Source organism: Papilio machaon, chromosome 12 (genome assembly GCF_912999745.1).
Source record: "Papilio machaon chromosome 12, ilPapMach1.1, whole genome shotgun sequence".
Taxonomy (NCBI): Eukaryota; Metazoa; Arthropoda; class Insecta; order Lepidoptera; family Papilionidae; genus Papilio; species Papilio machaon.
The window spans coordinates 3,324,993-3,347,947 of NC_059997.1; the positions used below are offsets into that span (position 1 = coordinate 3,324,993).

The window sequence follows — 22,955 nt, forward strand, 5'->3', positions numbered from 1 at the left end:
ACAAAAAACATACCAATATTATAGTCATATAATTTTAAATTACTCTGTATATCATTACAGTGAACACTACATGTAAAACTACTTAATATTAAACTATTTTGATTGTAATTTCTAAGAAACAAAATTTACATGGGACAAATTAAAAAGCATACTCTTTAAAATCAACGGGATAAGAAAGTATCAAATATTTAAAAACACAGCATATACCAGAATTAAAAACTCCTTTTGAAATCTGTTGAAAATAGTATAAAAAATGTGAATTGTTTCATTTATATACATTATACATACTATAATTTATTTCCCCTAAATTCAGGGTAATTTTTACAACAAGATGGTGGTATTATTTTTACGGGTAATAACCAACCAATTTGAAAAGAAGTTTAATATGGCCGCTTGTTTCCCAGATCTACAGTATATTATTTGACACAAATGACATCTGCGTTTGGGCGCATAATGTTCGAAAAACACTATTTTATTTTAGCTGATTTTACCCGTATTTTAACATATTAGTTATTACAAAGACTGTAAAGAACAACTATTTTGTATTTTCTTCCTTATTTTGTATGAATACATTTGAATAGGTGCGTAGTTACAGTACTTACGAGTGAAAGGTTATGTTTTCCTCTTTTCGCTCACTACGGCTTTTACAACCGACGATACAGCAGTATACCATGTTTTATAAACTTTACCTTACTAAAACTGTAATATCAAAATATTTTTGCACAATTACAGCCACTAAGTACTCACAATTTTCGAAAAATAGCACGAATGTCAAACTTTGTTAGGGACAACCTAGGTTGTTTGTAGGGGACAACCTTTGTTCCAAACAAAGCCCAAACCCTGGTACGCAGAAAGGGACAGAAGATAGTTATCCCTGTCTTTGTCACGTCACAGGAATTGTGTATAACTGTATCTCTCTCACTCACGGTATTATTATTACCGTGTCATAGACTTGTGTCAATGTCAATTTTGGTGAACTAAAAACAAAAATCACAGAGTTAAATTCTTAGTCTAAGATAAAAACCTATTTTGTTTTAAAGAAAACGGGTCAGCCTGGAGCACAATATCACCGATGTTTAACATCTTTTTCACTTTAATTATTAAAAGTTAAAAATGTTTTGCTTGTTTAAAATATAGAAGAAATAAAAAAGAAGTAGTTTTGTTCAAGAAAAAACTTTGAGGACTAGCAACATTGATTGACAGTGTCAAAAAAAGAAAGAAGCTTCCGTAACAGATTTAGACATTTTTTCATAAATATTGCAAATGAATATCTTATAAGCTTGAAATAAATATTTTGTTTAAAGATTGCTTGCACGAAGATATTATCATTCTGGTAAGTATTTAATTTTTGAGACCTGAGTTTGAATTTTGTGCATACGAACGTGTATCACTATTGATTTGCATTATAACATTATTATACATTTTCCCATAGGATTCCCAAAAGAGGACTTATTTAGACATCTACAAGATGGATTTGGCGGAGACAATGAAGAATGTGTTAGCAAAAAGCACTGGCAGTGCTAGCAGTGCTGCAAGCTCTTCCGGAGCCGCAACGCCGCACGGTGCAGAGGGATACGTCACTGAGAAGCTGTACATGCTTCTGCAGTTGTACTTGCAAAATAAAGGCTGGAGTCCTAGTATAGAGCTGTTGCAATGTTTCAGTGACCTCAAAGAATCTTCTATGTTGCCCAGTGCTGCTTATTTACAGTAAATAATTTTTATTTCTTTTCTTGATTCTTTTCTTCATTACTTAAAATATGAAATTACCTTAATATTTGAAACAACTAAGCTTTTAACATCTGATGATTAGAAACGCAATTGACTCAAGTTATTTAATTCTATGAAAATCCAAAACCAATTTCAGAATGATGGCATCCAGAGTTGGATTAGACACACAAGGAAGACTGATACTCCGTGAAAATGGTAAAATAATTTTACCATATGAACATTTTGCTAATGCGGTTATGTTGAAGCATATGAACGGCCCACATGGGCTACATTTAGGTCTGGAAGCTACAGTCAGAGCGGTGAGTGTTAAACTTTTGTGCATTTGTGAGTTGTTTGCTAGTTGTGTATTTTTTAATAATTACAGTTATTAAAATAATTACACTCATTCTTCTCCATAAAGCCTCTTTAAAGTGGCTATTATCCAATAAGACTTTATAGAATTTAAAAATGTTATTTTGTTGAACATAAAACATTTAATTTAAGACTTATTTATGGTTGGAATATTCAATTTCATAGTGGAATTTCAAGAGTGAAATTCAATATATTTTAGGAGACATCTCTACAAAATGTATTTATATTTTTTTAGGTTGTTGAATCATACACAATAGGAAGAGAACAATTTGGTATGGAGAAAGAATTTATAATAGAGGTTGTGCAAAATTGTCCAAACCCTGCTTGTCGGTACTACAAAAATCAACTGGAAATGACACAAAAATCAATTCAACAACATTTATCTCAACAGCCAACATATATTCCAGGTAACATAAAAACATATATTACCAAAAGTCATAAATTATTGTATACATTCTTATAAATACAATGGATATTGTGATCTATGCGGGTTGTTGGATATATATTTTTCATGAAATACTATTAAAATAATGTTAAATCTTTGTAACATTGTGTGTGGTGCTTCTTGGTGATTAACAATTCATCTCTTATCTACCTGTGCATGAATTTATTTATGTTGGGTGCTTCTCAAAGTGTCTGAGCATTCTGGGTACTATACATAAAGGATATTTTCTGTAACAATTACATGTTGATCTCATTTCATCAGAATGTAAAATATCTTGTACATAATATTTTAAGTCCTGGTTTTTAACACTCAACTTTTGAAATTAAAAAGATAGTAATCCATAGAATTATATGAAAGAAAATTTTCCTTTATTACATGAAACGAGACATCTGTTTTCAATTAATAAAATAATTTACGTCAAATTGAATAATTACGTGACAATATTGTATGGTGATCGGGTTGTTTGGGCGTAGACGCGGGCAGTTCGAGCCTGTCCGACAGCCAGGCGGTGGAGCGGCTGTTGCGAGGCTCACTGCCGCAGGACTACCAGCTGCCGCTGGCGCCACACATTGCCGCCCTCAGTGAGTTACACTACATAAGACCGATGCCACACAAGGGTGTTGCCAGACGATGACCAAGGCTTGCTAGCAGTATAAATTCTTTTTTAATTCCAATGGGAATATTTATCAATATGTGGCCAATTTTTCAATGAAACACTAGAGTTTTTAACTTGTGGCCCACAGAAATTGTAGGCATCTTACTAGTTCATAAATGTATTAGTTTTTTTGTGATTCTCGGGGCAGGAGGGCTAGCTTAGCCCTTGCTCCATTGGCGACACCCGCAATACATGCGTAGCGTTGTTAAATTGATAAATATATGACTAAATTTGATGCAGTTCACTGTTCACAATTTATTCCTCTGTAAAATAACAGCATGTCATACTTTCATGCCCGAATACTGAAACGTCACTTAAATATGTAAGAGCGTCTTAAATTATAAGACCACGCTTGAACTCCAATATGGAATTTTCGTAAGTCAGTTAAAGACGCATCTCAACTTTGATGCCACTCAAGTCGTACCATGCTTAAAGGCCACTCAATATCACATTTCTTATACTGGATCGTCATTCAACGACATTTTGCTGTCAAAAGAACTGTCATGTCGACTTAAGTACGCCAACAATTTAAGAGTGGTCGCGGGCTATCTTAAAAGTTAAAATCTAAGGTGTTAACATGTCTGCTTCATCATAATCATCGCATTCGGACAAATAAAATTCTCATGTCACAATGTTCGTTCCCGTATTCCTCCGAAATGGCTTGACCGATTCTCATGAAATTTTGTGAGCATATTCAGTAGGTCTGAGAATCGGCCAAAATTTATTATTCATACCCCTATAAAGTTTTTTTTAACTGCGCACGAACGGAGTCGCGGGCGACAGCTAGTATTTATATAAAAATGCCGACTGAACGAGAATATATCGAAATCGCAAATAGGTTTGTAGCGACATCTGTCTGCGCCCGCTTAAACTGCTTAAAAAGTGTCTTGATGATATTATGATTTATTAAAATTTTATTAGTTTAAACTTGTCAAAACATAACGCCAGATGCTTTCCATTCTACAAAAGTATGGTCAAATTTTTTAATTTTTTTTTTATTTAAAAATACTTTAAACAGAAAGGATATTTTTTAACAACCTTCTTTGATTTTTGATTATTTAGTATTTTTATTTTAAATTTCTTTACTATTTGGGAATGAACACGTCTTACAACTATAGGTTGTCCAAGCCATGCTGCGTGAAACGGATACGTAAAGTGAATTTTAAGAAAACGTAATCGAGAACAAGTATTTTTTATACACTCTTTGACCGAAAACAAAGGATGTTGCCATGACGTAAAAATAATACGTCTACTTACGGAATCACGCGCTTACATGTCTTGATTTGCGTTTGTGTATACCACTTAAATTTTGACGTCTGTTAAATTGTAAGCAATGCTTACGAAACGAGATATTTAAGTAACGTTTCAGTATTCGGGCATCAGTGTTTTTAGTAACTTGCTTGCTATTTTGTCTTATTCTATAAAAAAATATATTGGTATGCCTTCTTTATATTTATTTAATCAATAGTTTGTCAAAATTGTCTGCATGCTGAATTTTTGTAAGTAATAAGCGCACATCATTTCTATGTTTAAAACATTCTTTTCAATAGATTTAATTGCACTAACATTACGAAAACATGACTCATACATAAATAAAACATGAACATTATTTATTATAATTTTTGTTTAAAATTGCTATTCGCGTCACAAATTTCTTTTTCAACAAGCATTATTATTTGACAAGCAATTAATTCAAGTATCCAAGCAATAAACATGTGAAAACAAATATACAGCTATATTTATTTATACATTGTTTTTTAAATTATTCAAGTACATAGTCCATGAAGTAAATGCATAGATTTTGGTCTTCTCTTGAAGTACATTCTTATGCACTACATAAATAGAGTGTGATGTTTGCAGGTGGTCTGACAGGTGAGAAGTCAGAGCGGCGGTCGCAGGAGAAGCTGTCGCAGCACCAACAGCTGCTGCTCCACCAGGGCCGCTCGCTGCATGCAGACAAGTACAGCCACACGCAGCGCTCCTCCGCCTCCTCCCAGTCCAGCCTCGACACTAAGTCCAAACATCATTACTCCGATGAACATAAACTTACAGATTTCTTGAGGTAAGTATATTTCATTCCTATCCAAAATTTTATACATAGACAAACCATATTTTACTTTATTACTTTTTTCACCCATTGAGTCACAACGACGTCGCAGGCAAAAATCTTAAAACTTACCCCAGTGAAAATCGTGAAACTTACCCTTAGTTTCATACAAATTGTCATCCAACATACGCGGATTCCGAGATCGCTACACATTTTAAACATAAGGGAACGTACCCATACTACGTGACCCGTTTAGGGGGGGGGGGGCGGAGTCTTTAAAATACTACGGTCAGTCACGGGAGGGGGGGGGGTGGTTCAGCTTTTTGTCACGTAGTCGATTTTAATGAGAGAAATCTCGTATTTTTTCGACCTATATTCGAATATAGCGCGGTGTTTAGCGCTTTGTAAACTCACAGTTGGTGCATGGTGGTGCAGTGGACAACCTGTCTCGCGTGCGACCTCTGCGAATTCTATCCAGGAGGCTACAAGAAGTTTTATGTGTTTTGGAAGTCGTCTTTATTGCAGTCTTATGCAATAAAGACGAGTATGAGTCAAATTATATTTTTTTTTTCAATTTTTGCCTGTGAAATGATTAAAAATCATAATTATGAATTACTACGTGAAAACTAAAGGGGGAGGGGGGGGGTCTTGGCATATACTACGAATGGTCACCGAGGGGAGGGAGGGGTCGAAAAATCTTAAAAAATAGGTCACGTAGTATGGGTATGTTCCCTAACCCCCGCAAGTAGTGAGATTTTACTGAATATCGTTTATTAAATGTATATTTCTTGTCTGTGTCAGGGCGAACTTGGAGAGCCTGGAGGGTCTGTCGGGCGCGGGGGGTGCAGGGGGTGCGGCGGGCTCGGGGGGTGCGGCGGGTGCGGGCGGTGCTGGGGGTGCGGGGGGCGGGCAGGAGCGAGTGGTGCGCGCGTTCGCAGAGCTGGCGCGCAACCTGCAGCGCATGCGGCCCTGCGTGCGCCCCGCCATGTGCAAACCTTACGGCAAACAGAGCGAGCAGCTGCAAAAGAGTTAGTGCCATATCTAAATCTTACTAATATTATGAATGTGAATGTTTAGATGGATGGATGGATGTTAGTTTCAAGGTATCTCCGAAACGGTTAAATTGATCTTGATGAAATTTGGCACAGATATAGAACTCAGTCTGGAAGAACACATAGGCTAATAATTATGTTTTTTTTAACGCGCGGACGACTGCTAGTTGTTAATAAAAATACGTGCTTTACATGTTTGCGTTCTTGAGACATTTAAAAGATTGCCATGCGATGCGTAAGAATTAAATTTGTGTTAACTAACTAGGAGATGCCGTCGTGGTTGGAATATTAAAAAATAAAACCGTTTCAGTTTCATTGAAACCGTTAGTAATTTGTGTAATAGTAAATTAGTTTTCAATAGAAAAGAGTTTTTTTCATAGTATTTCTATGTGTCGCAGTATTACTGGACACGATCCAGTTGGTGCAGTCGTTGCGCAGCTACCTGCCGCCGCCGCACATACAGGTCACCTCGTGGAAGAACGACGACAAGTTGCGGTAACGATGATTTATATTTTAATTAATAAAAACTTATAAACGAGTATTTTCTTTCTCGCGTCCTTATATTTTTAGTTTAACCTTTGTATTTGAGGCCATTCTATTCCCAACTCACATAGCCTAAATTTGATTGTATTTTATATTTTAATTGTAATTTTTTAAAAATATTTTTCACCTTCCAGTTCCAACAATATGGAGGAATTGGAGAGCCGTAAGATCGTGAGCGGCAACTAGCCCGCGGAGCACGCCGCGGCTGACACGTGAGCTGTCACCTGACACTTGTCACCTGTCACCCGACACCCGATACTTGTCACCTGTCGCCCAAACTTCATACAATGCAAAGTGATGTTCTCTATTAACTTTCATCATAACTTTAATAAGGTGGCAGTTTAAACAGTAATGTGTATGAAATAGTATTGGGTTATATTTGTGCAATTTTTTTCTATATATATTTGTACGTTTTGGAGATATCTTGCTCCGGCACAAACTAAACGATTTTTTTTATATACATACTGTTTAGTTGTTTGCGATTGTCTATGCTTTCTTGTTGATTTTTTTATTTAGGATGTAAAAACTATCGGTTGATGATCTGATTTCGGTTTTATATTATTTATCGTTACATACATTTTTACGTATGCTTTTCTATTGCTTTTATTATGGATACATCTTATTTTCTTTTATGTAATCTATGTAATAATTCTAGTTACAGTAACAGTTTAACTATCGTAAGTGCATTATTTACACTGTGATAGAGGTGTAATAGTTAGTTGTAGGAGCAAAATCTTGACAAATTTGATATATTATTTCTAGTAATATTTGCTACTTAAATACATCGTTTGGATATTTAAAAATGATTTTTTTACAAACATATGTGTTGTAAATAATAAAATTTTTAATCATACGAATGGTCGCTAGTAGAAAATGAAGTTCTTAAAACTTATTTTTTAATTAAAAAATGGAAAGAATCGGTCTTGTACCGAATTTTACTTATACAGTTAATTTGTACAATCAGGAGTTTTCGCGGTATTGCACTTACAGATTGACTTGTTTCCTATAACAAGACAAACTCCCTTACTTACAAAATAGCCCATAAGGTAGCAGTCACTTGTGCAAATCAGTAAAAAGCAATTAATTATGAACTTTTTTTCGTATAGACATATAAAATCTGTCTTTTTTATTGTTTCCGCGTCGATTTCTAAATACTTATAAAACATTCAAACGACTGTCGCTCTGAAGATGGAATACCGCCAGATTCCTCGAAAGTACATTGTCATATAGTAAAATTGAATTAAAGCCATAGTAATTTTAAATACTCTGAATATGGAAATCCTTATGTTCAGCATTCGTTAGACGGTTTGATGTCGGGTATTTTTGAATAAAAAGAAATGAAGCCTAGAGAAGAAATTTGTTGATAGTGCTACATATTTATCTAACCCGGTGAGAGGCGCTGCTATCACGGTTACTTATGTCAAAAAAAATGTCAAACTTTAGACATAGAAAGTAAAACAGCTACAGTGAAAGGATCTTGACCTTTAAGTCATTGACACTAACACTAGTAAGTTATTGTATGGATTAATAACGTTATCTGACTCAGTGGAAATAAAACTAAATGAAGCTAACTAGCGCCACCCTGTCAATGTCAAAAAGTGTCACAAGTCCTTTGTTGTAAGCTGTCTTGTATTTTTTATGACATTTTCTTTGTGTAAGCAGGTTTTATATATTTTACAGAACTAACGATGATAGTAGCGACTATCACCGGGTCAGATATCCTTGTTTGACTATAATTTAGCGTCTCTTATGGCCATCAAGTCAAATAAGTTTGTCTATATAAGGTTGTAATGGCCGCGTCTTGTCAAAAGAAATAAAATAAGGAAGAAATGTTAAAGAAGACTGCAAGTTTTTTGGTCGTAGTTGTTTGTGAATAGTGTTAGGTACTGAACGTGCGAACGATGGTCTCTTATATACGTATTTAAATTATTAATTAGCATATTCGAAAATTACATTAACAATAGTTTTTTTTCTAATAGAAACGGTGTTTTTTTTTAAATATTTTCAATGTTAAAAAAACATAGTTCTTGTACTTTAATTTTATTAATTGTTTATAATTTTATAATCATTTTGGTTTGCATTTCACACAATTTGCACTATTACTTTTGTAAGGCAAATTATGATTGCGTTGTATTTTTGTGGAATAATGTTTATTATATAAAATGTACAGATCACAGCTTCCACATCATTATTAAAAAAGAAAAACGTCTTCACAACTATTTTAGTGCAATAATTATTAGGCAAAGCCTATTTATGTTTAAAATTTTGTAACTTAGTACAGTAATTCTAAATTATTAAAGTAAGGATTTGGTAAGAATAAGTTAGGATTAACTTTTATGGGATATTGTTGTATTGCATCACATTTTTTTTATATTTTTGTCGTTTATATAAGCGACTTTTTATTATATGTAGTAAATATGTAAAGGCAGTTATATATTTCATCTTTTCAATAAGTTACGAGGCTTTTTTTTTCAGAAAACATCACTTAGTTTAAGTAGGTACTCGTTCTCTAAAAAAGTATTAAATTTTTTCCAAAAGAATCTCTATATCTCTGTATTAGAATTAAGATTTCTAGTCAAAAATGGATTTCATATTTTATTGTGCGTTTCGAAATTGTGAGAATTTTTTTTTAATATAACGGAACTTTGTCCATGAACTGATCTTAAAGGTTACATCACACTTGTCGCTTTAGCTAAGTGCGCATCGTATATTTGAGACACAGACATGTGGAGAGAACATAACATTTAACAAATGAAAAAAATATCTGGTTATAGTTACATAAAATTGAGTTCTTAACTTCAAGGGGCCTAAAGCTGGTCTGTTAGGTACAAGTTATGTCTTTCTGTGTGTTTCCATTGTTCAAAAATTTGTAATAAAGATATCTTTTCATGTGTCATGTATACAAGTGACAGCAGTTATTTTTTTGACAAAGGTAAAAGAATTTTCTGTGCGCATTTAGCTTAGTGCTATATCGGATAAAAGTTAGAATAAGGAATTTTGTGTCGGTGACATTTATTCTGTGAATTTGTACTGCGGTAAGAAGCGCTGTAATTGCAGTTAGTTGTCTTAAAATATGTAAAACTTATATAGAAAGAAAATATTAAAAAAAAATTACACGACAAGACAGATAATTAGAAAATTGTGACACTTTTTCTTATTGACAGGGGGGCGCTAGTGTGCTGTCATAATTTAGTTTGACTTACGAATTACGATGATTTACTTGTTTTAAGTGTTTATAGTGGTACAAATTCACAGTAAGATCTTTTTTTAGTTTGTTTTGGATACATCTCATTTTGATCTTAATTACAGTTCTGGCTTCTTTGTTTCATTTACACTTTGTTGTGACACTAAATAATTATCGGATTTGTATAAGGTAATTAGATCTTTATATGCTTTACTTTTTTATTTGTTTCGACTGTTAAAATGAGTATTTACTTGTATACAGATTATCTGTAAGGAAATTATTTGTATGTATGATTTCGAATGTTTTTTTGGCCTTGCCATGTAATTTATTTTTGCCCAAAATTATATTTAAAAACCATAACTTTAAAAAAGTATAGTGACTTGAAAAACAGTGCTTAGAATAAATAAATATATGAAAAACTTTATATTTGTTTTATTGACATGTTGATTTCGAACTGCAAAGTAACTTGGTTTATACAACTGACCTCTATATGTAGAAAGTATACAAGGCGTGATATTTTGTGCCTGTTTGATTTTCGCCATTTTGGTTCTGACGGTTGCGGTCGTTGGTAGTGGTGAGAATTCGAATTAATATAGACCCAATTCTCAACAGGCGCTTTTTAGTTGTAACGGAGCTAAAGCTGTATTTTCCAAACGATCTGTCCATATCTATAGAAGTCGGACGGATAGACGGACACTGTTAAAATATTTGCAAATAAAACTTAATTTATAAATATTGACGTCCCTTTCATTCTGTTTGACAAAATAGACACGATATACAAGTTTCACATCAGTAGAATTCTACGGTTAAATGAATTGTGTCAAAAGAACATACAATACGTTTTGAATCACATTTTATTACATACAAATAGTATACAAATTCTAAAATCTAATTTTAAGAAAAACAATCAGATTAAAACATTAAATATTTATCGTATATTTTTGTTTAATATCATTTTTGAACAAAGTTCTTTAATTAGATAAAGTAAATTACATAAAATTTTAAAAGTTAACATAAATTGATGAAACATGTTGAATGGCAGTGAATACGCAGACATCAAAATACATCATTTCTAAATATTTGGCATAGAAATAGTATACAACTTAGGTTAAGTTTGATCTCAGTTAACGAACTAAAATACAGTCATGTACTTGTCATGGTTTAATTGGTGAAATGTTCAAAATACAATTATTTTTTCTTACTTTTTAAAGATTTTGTGTGTCACTTAGCTACCACTTGATGAGACATTTACAAAATAGTACACTCAGTGCGTGTGAAAAAAGCCCTATGACATAAAAAATAACACAGTTCCTTTCACATCTACACACATACATACATTTTAATGTTTAAAATACAACTGAACCCATACATTAGAAAAAACTACAAACTTATCAGTAACTGGAATGATCAAGTACATTTATTATAAACTAACTTTTACACGCGACTCCGTCCGCGCGGAATAAAAAAAATGCACACAAGATAAAAAAGTTCCTATGTCCGTCTCCTAGTTCTAAGCTACCTCCCCATCAATTTTCAGCTAAATCAGTTCGACCGATCTTGAGTTATAGATAGTGTAACTAACACGACTTTCTTTTATATATATAGATAGATAAATGTTTTTCTACACATTTTTCCTTTTATTCATCATTGTCGTACATTAATTATTTTGATATATCAAATATTAAAAGATAAAATAGCAAAAAAAAATCGAAAGTATCTCTTATTAACTAATGGAATATTAAACATTGCAACAAGAAAGTTTGTGCTAAAGCGTTCAAACATTATTTTTTTTTAGTTCCATTTAAAATAGATATAAATTCGTAGCATTTTAGTAATATATAGCACTTCTTAATGTTTTAAACAAGAACAATAAAACAGAAACATTTATTCGATGTGATTCAAGCGACGTTTAAAATGTAATTACTTCTAAACAAATATAATTTCATAATTTCATTGATATTGGCGAATATAATTCATTGATAATTAAATTTTTTTATTGCTGAGTATTTAGAACTGTCTGCAGGTGACTTTTTATAATGAATTAGTGCTTTTAATCTAACAGAAACTTTTATTTGAGACCATGTACGGTTTTTAATGATAAACCTGTACATATAGAGTCGGATATATACTAAATTAGAACTTAATAAGCTATCATAGTAAATGCAACTAATTTTTAATAAATCATTACGTAAAGTACGGCTCCAAAATACCACAAAAGGTCAAACATTTCGTCGATGTCAGTCGATGTCCATTTATGTAATATAGAAATAAGCTCACGTTTTAATATCGATAGGTTTGAAGACGTACACGGAGTCGTCGAGCCAGTAGTAGGCCTGGGCGAAGTCGCCCTCGCACAGATATGGCGCGCGGCTCCACGACCTCAGCTCGAACCCCATCTCCTGCATGAAGGCCACGAACGACGTCACCTGCTCCTCGAACGTCACGCCGATGATGGGTAAGCGCTCGATTGGCTTGTGGTCCGGTGTTACTGAAATTGAAAAATAAAGATGATGCAAGAACTTTTCATACGTAACGTAACATCTGCGCTTGATGTAATGTAAATATAGAGGTGTGGTACGACAAGAATCTGAGCGTAGAGGGAACAGTTTACTTCACGAAATTTTTACTCGATTGGCAGAAGACCGATTTTGAGTAGGTCATCATTCATTTCCAAATGTTGACGTCACTCAAAATCCATACGAAGCGCATAAATCTTCAAATTCTGGAGAATATAAAAGCAGTTTAGTTTATTTAATTGAGCTAAAATGATTCAATTGTACCGTACCTTCTACATAGGGCTTGTACGGCAGGACTAGGGCGAGCAGTAGTACACCGTGCGGTGAGAGCGCGGCGCGAGCCTGCCGCAGCATCCCCCGCGGCGCCGCGCACCTGTCCAGCAGGTTCAGCATGCACACGCACTCGAACTCACCCCCTTCACACCACGACTCCGTATCGAGTAACCTGACCGCACCATACTACTTATTTGGGAACTTTGGCTACTTTTCCATTATACATTTATAGAGTTTATACATTAACTCACGTGTATCCTTTATTTTTGAGCGCCTTGCGCATGCAGGAGGATATCTCAGTGGCGAACTTGTCGTTGTAGAGGTGCGCGAAGCGGCGGCTCACCTCGCCGTCGCCGGCGCCCACGTCAACCAGCCGGCCGCCGACGTGCGCTCCCGCCGCGTCCAGCATCCGCCGCGCCTGCGCACCGGACAGCACGAACATCGAGCCGCGCCCCAGCCATCTGCACATAGCATGTATCACTTTATCAATTGCCGGTTGGTGTTTCGTCTTCTAATGTGAAACGAAAAGGTAACGAGAAGACGGTACAACGACTTAACTACGTGACCATTATTCAAAGGGTGTGTTATTACAACTAAGTCTATAATTAGTAGTTACAAGTTCTAATTTAAAAGTAAACTCAGTCGCAAGCAATTCGCGAAGCGAGCGCCGTGAGTCCTGGCAACAATAGCGCAATTATCCGCCACCGAGCATCGTGCGGCGGGCTGGTGCGCAGTGCGGGGCTGCAATTACCAGGATACAGTACAAAGCGCGCCGGGGGCTACGGCGCGGCTCGGCTAGGGCTCGAAGCGGCGCGGGCGCGGCAAATTGCGACCGCCGCGACGTCTTCATCGCGCCTCGGGCCGCGGCCAAAGTGGATAATTGCAGGTGAGGCCGGCGCTCATTAAGGAGCAGGAGAGCGTCGCGCCGATCGTTCCGGCGCGAATTCGTCTTCGGTCGAAGGGATAATCGGCAGGAGTCGCGGCCACCATTAGCCGGCGCGGCATATATCACGCGCGGCATTATCCGCTGCCTCCGGCGTCCGCACCACAATTATTTCGCTACGATCATATTTTTTACTATATATAAAATGTTCACTACAATTGCCACGGGTACCAACACACATGCCTGTAGTGTCTTAGTAAGGTAACTTGACTACGTACAGGGCATGCCACATTTCGAACTTTAGTAGGCACTTCTAAGTGCGAACAAAAGATCAAAATGGAAATAAAAACTACTTTACCTTTTATATGTTCGCGTAGTCAGCAAATTTCATCAAGATCCGCTTAGTAATTTCAATGCAAAGGCGTTTCCACAAGGGTGTCATTGCATTCATTACGAATAGGAGAGCTCTTTGCCTGTGTCGTAAGAAGCAATGGAAAATGTATACATAATCTCCGTTGGGTTTGTATTAACCACAACACAGTAATTGACAGAGGTGAGAACGATATTTTTGGTATTGTTATACGAGGCAAAGGCTGTTCGCTTGTGTCGGTGGTCGCCAATTGATTGCTTTATTGTCCGCGTAGTGGCGCTGGCGACGCGCCTTACATGATACATGAACCGGCTGCGTCCGCCTGTAATGAGCCTCGACACCACGTAATTGTCCAGCCACGGCCGGCCGGAGGGATTGAGTTGACAAATAAAAGCCTTCAGCCCCAACTTCACGTCTTACATAGCCACCGAGTGTCAATGTTTATTTAACAGACCCGCGGTTTGTGGCCAATGTTTAAAAATTTAAATCGCATTAAGAAATATGGATCTCGTCTTGGGAAAGCGAGTTCGGAATTATATCGATACGTGGAACGTGTTCTCTGAGCGGAGACGAAAATTGCGAGCAAAGGGCGTCGAGTGGTAAGTGATGCGAGTCGCGCCCGCGTCGTCGTAGGTGGTTAGACGGCGCGGAGTATCTATTTCAATAGGATGCGGTGGCTTGCATCGAGGAATCCGATGCGGTTATCGAGGACGTAGGTGAGAGCTGAGCGGGGGCGAGCGGGGGTGGGGCCCAAGGCTCGTATCGCGATTGCATCGGAGAGCAAACAAGCGGGCGGGGTGTCGCCGGGCGCTCAAATCATATTACCCCCAGCCTCACACCCGCGCTGCGCCACACACGTCGCGAGCGCGCATCTCCATGGCGACGGCCCGGCCCGTGCATGATATTAGTACGTGGGCTCATCTCCGGCCGTTTAAACTTTACGTCGTGGCGGCGGCCGCGCGCGGGAAATTAAAATCGGCCCGTACCGGAAGGCGCTCTGCCCCCGGCCGTCGCATCCGGTTCGGCTCCTAGCCGTTGCCCAAAACTGCCTTATAAATATTCAAATAGTTTTAGACTCTTGATATTTGCACACAATTTCTTTATCATTTTGACAAGACTTACCTTTTGTTCTGCATGTTTTAATCCAAAAGTAAACTATCTATTCAAAAATTAAACTCAATACAATCTAATTTAGAAACAAGTAGAAAATGAACAATGAACATGCACCTATGTGCATGTTCATTTTCTTGAAATATCTAATATAATTTCTTGAATTTTCTTTTCTTGAATAGTCAAGAAGTTGAGATTTCCAGCAAGAAGCAAGATGAGAATAGTAATCTAGTGGATTGATTAATCACTTAAAACTTTTCTGGTACGATAAATTGCTCACAACGAAAATATTAATTATCCATTTGTACATGACTCTGAAAAATAAATCCTGGTGTGAGTAGTAACCGGGATAACTACCTGATTTCAGAAAATAATATACACTAACATGTAATAGAGAATCACTATAATACTGGCAGCCATGTAGTTACTAAACATATCTTATTGCAATAAGTCTGTAGCCGCATAAACACACAATGATAATTGTAACAAAGATAAAGCATCAGACCATTACAAAAGGCATACGTACACTAGAAACCAGTCACATATAACTAAGTATGTGAGCGGCGCAGTGGAGAAGGGACTCCACCCCCCGTATGTAGATACCTACACATTTGCTTTGCTCAAAGACATTGTCGCTTTCAGACACCTCATTAGAGCGTCCCATGTGAGCCTACCCCATCCCCCCTCCCGCAGCCACCCGCCACCCTCTAGCGCCCCCCACACACAAAGGAGAGCGATTCTTTTCCTTAGCTCGCAAACTCTGCTGGATAATTACAGCTATGTACGTACGTAGGATCCCATTTCTTGCCTAATGTCTTTCTTGTCTCGATAAATTTTAGATACGCCGAATCCTTCGCTTTATTTATTTTAGTTTCGCTCTATTCGTTACACGTTCAAGATATTATATAAGTTTTACTATCACTGCAATTATTGTTTTAATAAAAAATTTCAAACTATCAATAAAATAATAACCTGGAATATTACTAGTTGTTGTGATTCTATTGGTACAACTATCTAAATTCCTAATTCTCACTCTGTCTTCTTCTATTGACCTAAGTCAGAATGAATAATAATAATTGATCTTAAAAGTAGGTAATTTCGCCATGGGGGTCTGAGGTTACAATTCTTTTTGGAAAAGGGCTCACTTGTCCAAAATAGTTTGAGGATCCCTGATCTAAACAATTAACCACATGAAATGTGCAGTTGTTTTGAAAAGAAAGTTCGTCAAACAAGTTGGAACGTTATTATAATGATTTACGTGGTGTATTCGAAGATTGTTATCCATTAAGATGGAACTTGAACTAAAAGCCTCAAGTCCGTCATTAGGCCGCAGTAAAACTGAAGTTCGACGACTCATAATCTAACCGCCATACAAACTGTTACGTGTCATAAGGTCGCACGCTACTCGCCCAATAAACTATAAAAAAACCGGGGATAGTAAAACGTTATAAACAACGGGAGCGCGGCTAAAACGTTTTAGTGTTAAGAGTGGGCCCATAAAACGACGACACGCACCCCTGAAATATTAAAGATACGCAACTACGAGAAGAAATGACGACAATCAATGTGCCGAGCGGTTCAGATCGCGGACGCGCCACAAATAATGCCAGGGACGAATTTATACGCGGGCCCGAATTGCCCCGCCTGAATATTTTACTAGGCCACGAGCTAGTCCGACGATATTTTTCTATTTCGCCGACCATTTTACTATCAATTGCTTAGTTTCCGCTTTAATGTAATTCGCGCGACGATTCCAGCCATTTGGTGTGGAATAAGGCAGGATTACTGAATAGTATAAGTTCCCACAATTGTATTACAATAACAGACTAGAGCACCACGTGGCCTGGTGTACTACATGTGAATTTAGAGTGGAATGATTTTTTAAATCAATCGTTTACATTCTGAGAATAGGAAGGATTTTAAATCATCTCCTGATTTCAGGGACTTTAATATCAGCTTCTATTAGGTATGTTAAAATTGAAACTTTTTGAATGTAAATTAAACACCACAAAAAGAGATAAAACATCAAATACTTTTTTGAGATTGTATATTTTTATTGTTGAGAAGCGTCAGTCTCGGCCTATTGTCTCTGTTGCATTATGAAGCGTGCGGTCGTCAAGTCCTCAATTGACGTTGCCTGATATTAAGTTTAGCATTTCGGGAACACAATAACCTTTAAAAGGTGTAAAGGCGCGTCCCGGACGGAGTTTAAAATAGCTTCTTGGAGGCGGATGGTTTATGGCTTATTGACTGGGCTGACGAGTGCCGTGCGGGGGTTCGCAAGTCTCGAGCCGTGAGGATTCCCACTCGATATCTGCGGAGTGCGCGGCGACATTGGAATTATCGGTCGGTGGGAGGCGCACCGGCGGTCGACGCGATGCTCTTAAAGTAAATGAAATAAGAATGGAGTGAAACAATGAGCATTGTCGGCGCACTTCGGGGCGGCCATTGGCCGGCGAGCGCTGGGCGGGGCAAGAGGCTGCGCGCGCGCACTCCGCACACGCGCACGAATTAAAACAATAAAACGAAACTAATAAAATAATGCAAGCGTCGAAGAGCGGCCGCTATCGCAGTTAATGGCCGAGCGACGCGTCGCCTACCCGATTTATTGAGAGCTTACATACCACCCCGACTTGTCGACGTGATGATTCTATTTCCGTCACCACTTTCTCAAGTATGTAGCGAGATGACTAGAATCAACGCTTGCTTTCCTTTGTTGTAACTGCAACTTGAACATTGTGTTACTAAAATTCTAAATTAAAAACTATATAGATATGACGGCTGATAATGATGTATGGAAGAGTAGTACATACAATGTCGACACTTCGTAGGGACTGATCAGGTTGGTGATGACTTTCGACTATAAAAAAAATGAGGAGAATTAAAAAAAGGTACGTATTTCATGGGACATTAACAATTCTTAAAAACTCCGACGAAACATAGACATAAGAAAGAAATTTTTTAAGAAAACATCTATCTAACGTGTCTATTAACTATCGATTCCGTAGTAACTCTTTGCAAGGCTTTCGAGGAGGAAAACTACGCGGCGGCGCTCTGCACGCCCGTAACGAATGTAGTCTCATTTACTAATGTGTCACACACACGCGGTGTTGTTTCACGGGCGGGGTGGAGGTGGGGAGGGGTGGTTGTTCTCCAACGTGGAGCGCGGGAAGGGGTGAGGGGGGATGTCCACCCGCGGATGACCAATGACGTCGCGAGAGCGCGCCGACGATGCAACGTTAATTAGGGCGCGCTGAAATCTCCACTGCAACAGCGAGGAAGGAGAGGGTTTCAGAAGCTGAGATTATATTGCAGGGGTTGTTTGTACGGTCTGCGTTATGTATAGATTCAGTTTGTATGTAAGGAGTAAATAGGATACATTTATAGCTTGTTAGAACCAACAATTATTGAAACAGAATATTTACTTTGTTGTTATTTAAATGATTGAATAACAGCATTAAGTACTAATATTATAAAGATTTCATTGGTTGTTTATTTGTGTTGAGTAGGTTGCGAAACTGAACTGATTTGAAGATTTTTTTCACTGTTTGGACACACTGAAAGCGTGAAAGCTACACTATCATCTGGTAACATAGGCTACATTTTTACTAGATGTTTTTTAATTCCGTGCGGAAGAAGTCTATTTTTACTAAAGTATGTAGGTCCTACATGACTAGAGGTTGGTAACCCAAAGGTTAGGTTAGTAGTCAGAATTTTGAATTAAAACCATTCTGATATGCCATACTGGACTCATTCTTGTGTCGTGATCTTTGTGTTAGCTATAAAAAAGAAAATCTACTTAACTGTTGATATCATAAAAGGTTATATGTCTCTCAAAGTTCAGAATAAAAGATCGCTCTAACGTTGGAAGTAGGAATAATTGAATTTCAGAAAGATGCTTTTTTGCTATTTAACGAAGTCGTTTACGTCGGGGCTCTTTTTGGAGATTGTGATGTTGTTAGGGAGCGAGTGGACTCAACATGTTTTCCTTCGGCGCCGTCTCCGCTCGGGGAACAAACAAGCGACGTCAAAGCGGGATTGTGAAAAGGATCGTGATTATTACAGTGGTAGTTAGCGGAGGCTTCATTAGAGGCGGGCGCGGTCGCTGGGTGGGGGGCAGTAGCAGGGCAGGGGGTGGTCGGGACCTCATCTCGGCGGTGCATCGGCTGCGCGCGCAAACAAATTAAAACGTAAGACGCGCCCTAATCAATAGCCGAGTACGCCGCGGAGCCGAATTAACTCGGCCGAATGAAAAAAATGAACAAAATTATATTCGCTCGAGGTGGAGGACGGGTCGGCGAGGGGAGAGAAGGGGAGGAGGTTTGTGAGTGCGAGAGTTTTGTGCGGCCCCGCCGGGCGGAGGAGGAAATTGCTTTTCTTTCAGCGAGCGCCTCACGCCCGGCGCGGCACGGCGCGGTGCGGCGCGGCGCGAGAGGGTCGCTCGCAGCTCCGACACACACGATATTATAATTTACGTTTCGCCGTATATCGCGCTGTAAGTAGGTACTTTACCTGGGCGTTTCGCGCTCAACCCTCGGCTCCGCTAAATCTGAGCTTTATACGTTCACTTGACGCGACGAGAGCAATATTAGTTTGCAGCCAACTCTTTCCCTACTACGATATTTATTAACGCTCCGCGAGCTTTGTCATATATTTTCGCCTTTTTCATACACTTTACTGGTATATCAAGTACAGTCCTTGTCCTCCTCAGTAAGTTTCACGGGTGTTGAAAATGAAATACTAATAGAATACCATTGAAAACCACATATTTGAATATGACCCGATAATAAGAAAAGTTATTCAAACACGATCGCACTCAATGGGGAATTCAAAACTTAACTGTACTTATTTACTATCTATCTATCTACTTATATATTATTCATTTGTGTCTATTTAGACTGTAAAAAAGCAACTAAAGCTTTCTGTATGAACTCAGTGTTACAGTAATGTTACAAAATCACAGTTAAAAAGAAAAATGTCTATAGTATGTTATTTTACAGACACCTTAGCAATTAATTAGTACAATAAAGCCCAAGAAAGAAGTTCTCTAACACATCATACATAATAAACGATTCGATTGTTTAGGTATTTGGCACTGTATAGTGACGGGTCAGAGAAGAGGATTCTCATTAATCGAAGGCGAGACAAGTGTAATCTGGGCTGGAGGCCGCCCAATTAACGCGTGGGCGATGAGTCGGCCGCCCGCCCGCCCTGCCGCCGGCCAATGGCGGCCACGCGGGGATTAATTAACTAACTTCCCGTCCGTGAGCAACCCCCGACCCCCCGAACCTCTCACACCCCCCAACCATGCACCTCCACACCCCCGCACCTCCGCGGAGTCTGCGGACACGCCCGGAAAACTAACCACCTAATGAGGGGAGATGACCTCAGTTGTTTGTGTGCCGCTTTGTCTGACTGTGTACGTACAAAGTATCCGCGTACACTTATGTGCAAGTGTCGACCTGTTGTGTGCTGTACCTTATGTAAGCGCCGCATTGTTTGCCTGTAACTGGAGCCTTTCATCGCAACTCGCCGTTTGTAACTGAGCCGGGCCTTTCGATGACAAAGCGCCTACGTGTTTCTTTGATTGGAGGACACTGTGGCAAGGAATATTTTAAAATCGTTTCAACAAATCTACTCCAGATACAATAATTTTTTCGGCACTATTTATCGCATAATCGTTTGTCGCCCAAGAATTTTAACTTTGTACGCTTTCTCTATCCTTTATAAAAACTCATTAATAAGAAAAAATGTAGAAATTGCCGTCTTTTATTAATTATATATTGAATAAATTATTCCAGATATCATTTTTGGTTAAAATCTCAGGATAGATAACTTCTAGTTAATCAATTAGCGACATAAGATTGAACTGAAGTAGTCCGTTGGTACATAGATAGCTTCGCCGGCTAATGCAACTGGCCAGAGGTCAATTAAAGGCGGCGATCTCGCGTCGGAAGCGCATGACAGATGGGAGGGCGGAGTGGCGATGCAAGAGGGATCTGTTTGCTACCGCGCGACATGATCGAGCGAATTGTCGCTACTTACTTACGACGCCACAGACCGGATTATGAACGTTGTCGTATAGTGTGTGGATTGCATATGTAGTATAGGATAAATAATATAGAAATAAGAAAGATGCTATTAAAAATGTTCAAGATGAATGCTCGACATCTTTGAACTGTAATATTTAAAGAAAAAACAGTGAGCTGCAAAATAAACCGTTATAAAAATTTAATAAATCTTCCGGCATAACGAACAATGTTTAGGGCTGACAAAATTATTAATAACGAAGTAAGCCTCATAAATAAGTTAAAAGCTATGAAACGCTTTATGGGCCGTATCTTTTATCTTGTTTTGAATTTCATCAGATCCGTGTAAAGTCAGATTTTATTGGCGTCGTTGTGGAAGCAGCGCGGCGGTGTTGGGTCTCCTCCGAGCGGAGTCGGCTCGCTCCATAATCGTTGCGGGTTACAAGGGTGCCAAAATAACTAATAGTTTTCGTGGGGGCGTGTTAGCATTTTTCTTCTGGCGTTGACGTGCGGGTGGCGGGCGCGAGGCAAGGGTCGCGGGGCAGAGAGGCAGGAGGGGGAGAGGTTAGGTCGGCTTGAGGCCGGCTCTTTCAGGAATTGCTCCGCGGTTCATTTACACTTCATCGGATTTCTTAATAACCTCTACAGACTGTTACAATCGGGGTTATTGTTTGCTTTCGGAAAATGTTATTTATAGTCTCCGACATCGAAAAAACTTTTGGTACGGTAAAGTTTGGGTTGCCACGTTATAATACTAAAGTGAATGGAAATGGAAGATGGTAAGAAACAGAATGAAAAAATTCGAATGGTGAATTCGTGATGACATAATTTTATAAAAAAAATACAACATTCTACGACTGGAGCATAACACAATATTTATTAACTGTTGAAAAAAAATTACAACACACTCTGCGGTCGAATTCTTCAGTAAAAGTTTAGTAAAATTATAATCTCACAAAGTTCAAAATAGTAGTTCCACGTTAAATTATTCATTTGTTTACATTGAACATGTAATATTCGAGGGCACTTAGAAAACATAAGTTTTTTCACAAATGTAGTAAAATTGCGTAGACCTTTGAAGGGTGCTCGAAAAAGCCATTTACATGGCGGTGAGTGGAGCGGACGCAAACTCAATTGTTGCCACCTACGCTACGCGCGGGTTTTACGTTCCTACGAATGGCTGCATGCAAATAGCACTCATCTCGTTGTTCTTAGAGTTGGGAGTAGTTGGGGTGGATTGAAGGAATTAAGTCATAAAAACTATAAGGAAAGCTTTGCTTTTCATGTATGTGCTAAATGCATGTTTAAGGCATGACCTTTGCCGTAATAGGTTCTTTAAACTTAAGATGTAATTTCGTTATTTTTCTTTGCATCTAATCTTCATATGATTTAAGTATACAAATATTCCACGTCTCGTCGTGACAGGTTCTTGGTGTGCTCAAAAGTGCTTTCCTCTGAGGAGTGATTAATCACACGCCCCCGTCGCGAACGCCCGGAAAATCGCAACCCTTCCGCGTCTTAATTACCACGCCTCGTTTCAGTTGTGCCCTCCCATTGGCGGCGGGCTCGTGGTGTTCTCGCCCTCTGTTTTAATTGGCTGCGTGTAATTAACGCCTCGTAATCACCAACCGCGTCGCGCCGGGGGAAGCCGCTGCTAATTTGAATTTTTAATTACCGACGCTCCGCTTCGACGCCGCCCATTGGTCGAGACCGTCGTTTACATAGCCACTGTCTATTGTCTTTTCTTCCTTCACACTTCTTTGGACACG

At 38.3% G+C, this 22,955-nt stretch overlaps 2 protein-coding genes across 6 annotated transcripts in view; one reads left to right on the plus strand and one right to left on the minus strand.

The window, feature by feature from the left end:
• Nucleotides 1-1,206: 1,206 nt before the first annotated feature.
• On the plus strand, nt 1,207-7,068 carry LOC106713760. Of its 4 annotated transcripts, none has more exons than XM_014506615.2 (9): nt 1,207-1,333; nt 1,433-1,707; nt 1,865-2,027; nt 2,315-2,486; nt 2,998-3,105; nt 5,037-5,241; nt 6,028-6,254; nt 6,677-6,773; nt 6,956-7,068. In XM_014506615.2, the coding sequence occupies exons 2-9, from the start codon at nt 1,469-1,471 to the stop codon at nt 7,005-7,007; spliced, it is 1,263 nt and encodes a 420-aa protein (XP_014362101.1). In that variant the 5' UTR covers nt 1,207-1,333; nt 1,433-1,468; the 3' UTR covers nt 7,008-7,068. The 4 variants fall into 4 exon arrangements, with proteins under 4 accessions (XP_014362101.1, XP_014362102.1, XP_014362103.1 ...); XM_014506616.2 differs by having other exon boundaries at nt 5,040-5,241; XM_014506617.2 differs by lacking the exon at nt 2,998-3,105.
• Nucleotides 7,069-12,007: 4,939 nt separating this feature from the next.
• Nucleotides 12,008-22,955, minus strand: part of LOC106713842 (protein-L-histidine N-pros-methyltransferase) — a 44,040-nt gene continuing 33,092 nt past the window's right edge. For both annotated transcript variants that reach the window (XM_045680237.1, XM_014506726.2), the window contains exons 3-5: nt 13,046-13,255; nt 12,791-12,966; nt 12,008-12,493 (exon numbers count right to left, since the gene is read on the minus strand). In XM_045680237.1, coding sequence (XP_045536193.1) covers nt 12,279-12,493; nt 12,791-12,966; nt 13,046-13,255 — 601 coding nt within the window. In that variant the 3' untranslated portion in view covers nt 12,008-12,278. The remainder of the gene's footprint in view (nt 12,494-12,790; nt 12,967-13,045; nt 13,256-22,955) is intronic.